The sequence below is a fragment of the Mus pahari genome, chromosome 10 (genome assembly GCF_900095145.1).
Source record: "Mus pahari chromosome 10, PAHARI_EIJ_v1.1, whole genome shotgun sequence".
Classification (NCBI taxonomy): domain Eukaryota; kingdom Metazoa; phylum Chordata; class Mammalia; order Rodentia; family Muridae; genus Mus; species Mus pahari.
Genome location: NC_034599.1, coordinates 30,086,217 through 30,089,385, shown reverse-complemented (window position 1 = coordinate 30,089,385; position 3,169 = coordinate 30,086,217). Strand labels below are relative to the sequence as shown.

Here is a 3,169-nt window from a genome sequence, read left to right as displayed (position 1 = left end):
TTTTAAAATGCTTTTATTTAGATAGAAATAGATTGGGAGATTTCACAGAAATATCTGGATTTCCTGGTTCTCTAAAAGAAAATAGTAAATTTGCCCACGGGGCAACAATCAACTGGAGCTAATAACCCTTAGACAGTTTGCATTGGTCTGCTGTCCCGTCCACTGCCTTCCACCCTGCTACTCACTTGTGTTAGCTGCCTGTCTTTTACCTCACCCCAACAACCCTTTCACAGGTTATAGCACGCATACTCTAGTTGACAAAATCCCTGGCTCCTTGATACATGTTTATCCAAGACATCTTTCCAAGGGAGCACTCCTGATAGCTCAGCTTTCCTTCCTGTTGGATGAAGACAGTTCCTGAGCACACATTTCATCCTCTGGTTCTCCTTTACTGGATCAGTCTGCTGCCTCCTGGGCTCTCCTCCATCTTGGCAAGTGACCTTTGGAGGAGCCTTCCAGCAGGCTTTCCCACATTACAGCCCAACTGCCACAAATAAGACTTCATTCTCCATTAAAAGTCCTGAAGTGGCCACGTTTTTTTAACTTATCCCACCTGGCTCTTGTCATCTGTTCCAAGTGAGAAGTTAGCAGAATCCATGAAATAAATACAGCAGAGCTCTGGTGCCAAACTGCCCGCAGTCTTCACTGTGCTTCCACATGCCTGGCCTCACTGCCTCGGCTTTGATCCTGATTTGGCACATCTAAACCCAGTCGGAGCAGAGAACGTACAAAGAAGTGAGGAAGCTTGCAGGTCAGGAGGAGTTCCTCTGTCCTGGAGCCCAGGGCAGGCAGGGTGAGCTGCCTGGCGTGCAGGTGAAGCGGGATATAGCGGGCCTTTGACTGCTGTAGCCCCAGCTTCTTCAGTGTGCCAGCAGAAAGTTTCTACATAGAGCAAAGTCAAAGCCTTATGAGCATATTCAATGACTGTCTTGGAAGACTCAGTAATGGCTACCCTGCTACAGGGGTATGTCTAGAAAGGGCTTAGAACCGAGGTAAGAAAAATCAACCATACCAGAGAAACTTTTATTGATGAGTTTTCTGGCCTTTTAAGAAATGGGTGCTAATATCAACTAATAAAAAAAAAAAAATCTCCCCAAGGTTCTTTAGATAGAATGAAAGGTAGCTTTGACCTTATCACAGGTTCCCAACAATATCTAAGGTTCTGACAACATATCCCTTGGCTCTATGAAGACAGTAACTACTTTGATACATTTAAAAGTTAGAAATATGTTCTAGAGTCTGGAGACAATACTTTGTCATGACCTACTTCAAGGTTTTAACAAAAGAATAAAAAGTAAATTTATCACAACATGTGGGGCTTTTTTCAATCTTCTAAATGCTTTAAATAATCATTTCAGAAGCACTGAAAATTACAATTATTGCTATTGTTAACACACCTAAATGTCACACTTCTTCTTGAGAACCCTCAGTTGCGCTAGGGGCTGTCCTCCTAAATGTGTACATCTCTCCCTCTCTCTTGATGACCCTGTTTATATCTATAGTAAAACCTTTATTAATAAATTCCAATGTTGCTTCAAAACAAACAGAGGAAAGAAGAAGCTCTTGCACATATGGTGGCCCAATCCTTTAATCCCAACACTTGGGAGGTGGAGGCAGGTGGGTTTCTGGGAGTTCAAGGCCAACCAGGCCTACACAATGAGACCTGTCTGAATGAGACCAAGGGGGCTCCAGACGGACAAACCGAAGGCCAGGCCATTCATTTGCTTATTACCTCAAGAAATAGTTTCTTCAAAACCAAAACCATAAAAAAACAAGGGCTGGGGGAAGTCCCCTCTCTTATTTTGTTAAATAGGACACTGAGTTAAACCAACAGTGGTTGGAAAGAAATGTCTGCCCACAGTCTTCAGCTTTTGAACATCTGGTCCATAATTGGTGCTGTTTAGAGAGATTTAGGTGTTGCTAGGACAGTGGTTCTAAACCTTTAATACAGTTCCCCATGTTGTGGTGACCCCAACCATAAAACTATTTTTGATACTGCATCATACTGTAATTGCTACTGAGCATTATCTCAGTTCCTAAGACCATCGGGAAATATGTGTTTTTTTTTCTGATGGTCGTGATGATTGGCAGGTTGAGAGCCTCTGTGCTGGAGGAAGTGTGTCACTGGGGCAAGCTCTGGGGGCTTAGGGCTTTGCCTTACTCCCAGTTTGCTCTCTTTCTGCTGCATGCTTGCATTTGAGACATAAGCTCTGTCCACCATGCTGGCTGCTTGATGCCATGCTTCCCTACCATGATGGGCTCTTATCCCTCTGGGACAGCCACCAAAATAAACTCTTTCATATATAAATTGCCTTGGTCATGGTGTTTCACCACAGTATCAGAACGCGAATCCAACCAGTATTACCTGAGGGGCCAACCTATTCCAGTCTGAGTACTTGTGATCACCAAGGATTGGGCAATCCAACCCAAAGGACAGGTGAACTCGGAGCTGATGCTTTATTCCTTAGGAGAAAAGGGAAAGAACACTTATGAGGACCAATAGAGATGCTGCTACTGACACCTGCTTCAAGTCACATTAAATCAAGCGCAATAAACTAACAGCACCAATTACAGTAAAGAATTACGGAGGACACTAAGCTGCGGAGTACCAGCAAATTTAGGAAAGAAACATGTACTCTGGACAAATATTATCATGACCTTACTGTCCTCTATTGCCCCCACTTCTTAATAATCTTACTATATAGTTGTAAACTGTTATCTTGCACATTTCTTTCTCTTTTTATAGTGCTCTGGATTGAACAAGAGGTCTTGTATTTCTCCCTCTGGCTCCCCATCATTCTATTTTCTCTATAAATCTGCTACTCTAAGTATATCGTGTGAGAAAAATCATACGGAATCTGACCTCTATGTGTAGCTTAATTCACTTAGCACAGTGTTTTCAAGGTTGATCCATGTAGCTCATGTCAAAATTCCATCATTCTTCTAAGTCTATGTTATTTCTCCACTGATCCATCCTGGGCTACTACTGTGAACACAGGGATGCAAACATACCCAAATATACCTTTATATACCCAGGAATAGAATTACTGGATCAAATGGCTTTTTTTTTTTTTTTTTTAAAGATTTATTTATTTATTATATGTAAGTACACTGCAGCTGTCTTCAGACACTCCAGAAGAGGGAGTCAGATCTTGTTACGGATGGTTAT

The 3,169-nt window shown here is 42.2% G+C and overlaps 1 protein-coding gene across 1 annotated transcript in view; it reads right to left on the bottom strand.

The window, feature by feature from the left end:
- Positions 1-3,169, bottom strand: part of Rpusd4 (RNA pseudouridine synthase D4) — an 8,851-nt gene continuing 5,682 nt past the window's right edge. The window contains exons 6-7 of the mRNA XM_021207264.1: positions 2,366-2,463; positions 1-882 (exon numbers count right to left, since the gene is read on the bottom strand). Coding sequence (XP_021062923.1) covers positions 643-882; positions 2,366-2,463 — 338 coding nt within the window. The 3' untranslated portion in view covers positions 1-642. The remainder of the gene's footprint in view (positions 883-2,365; positions 2,464-3,169) is intronic.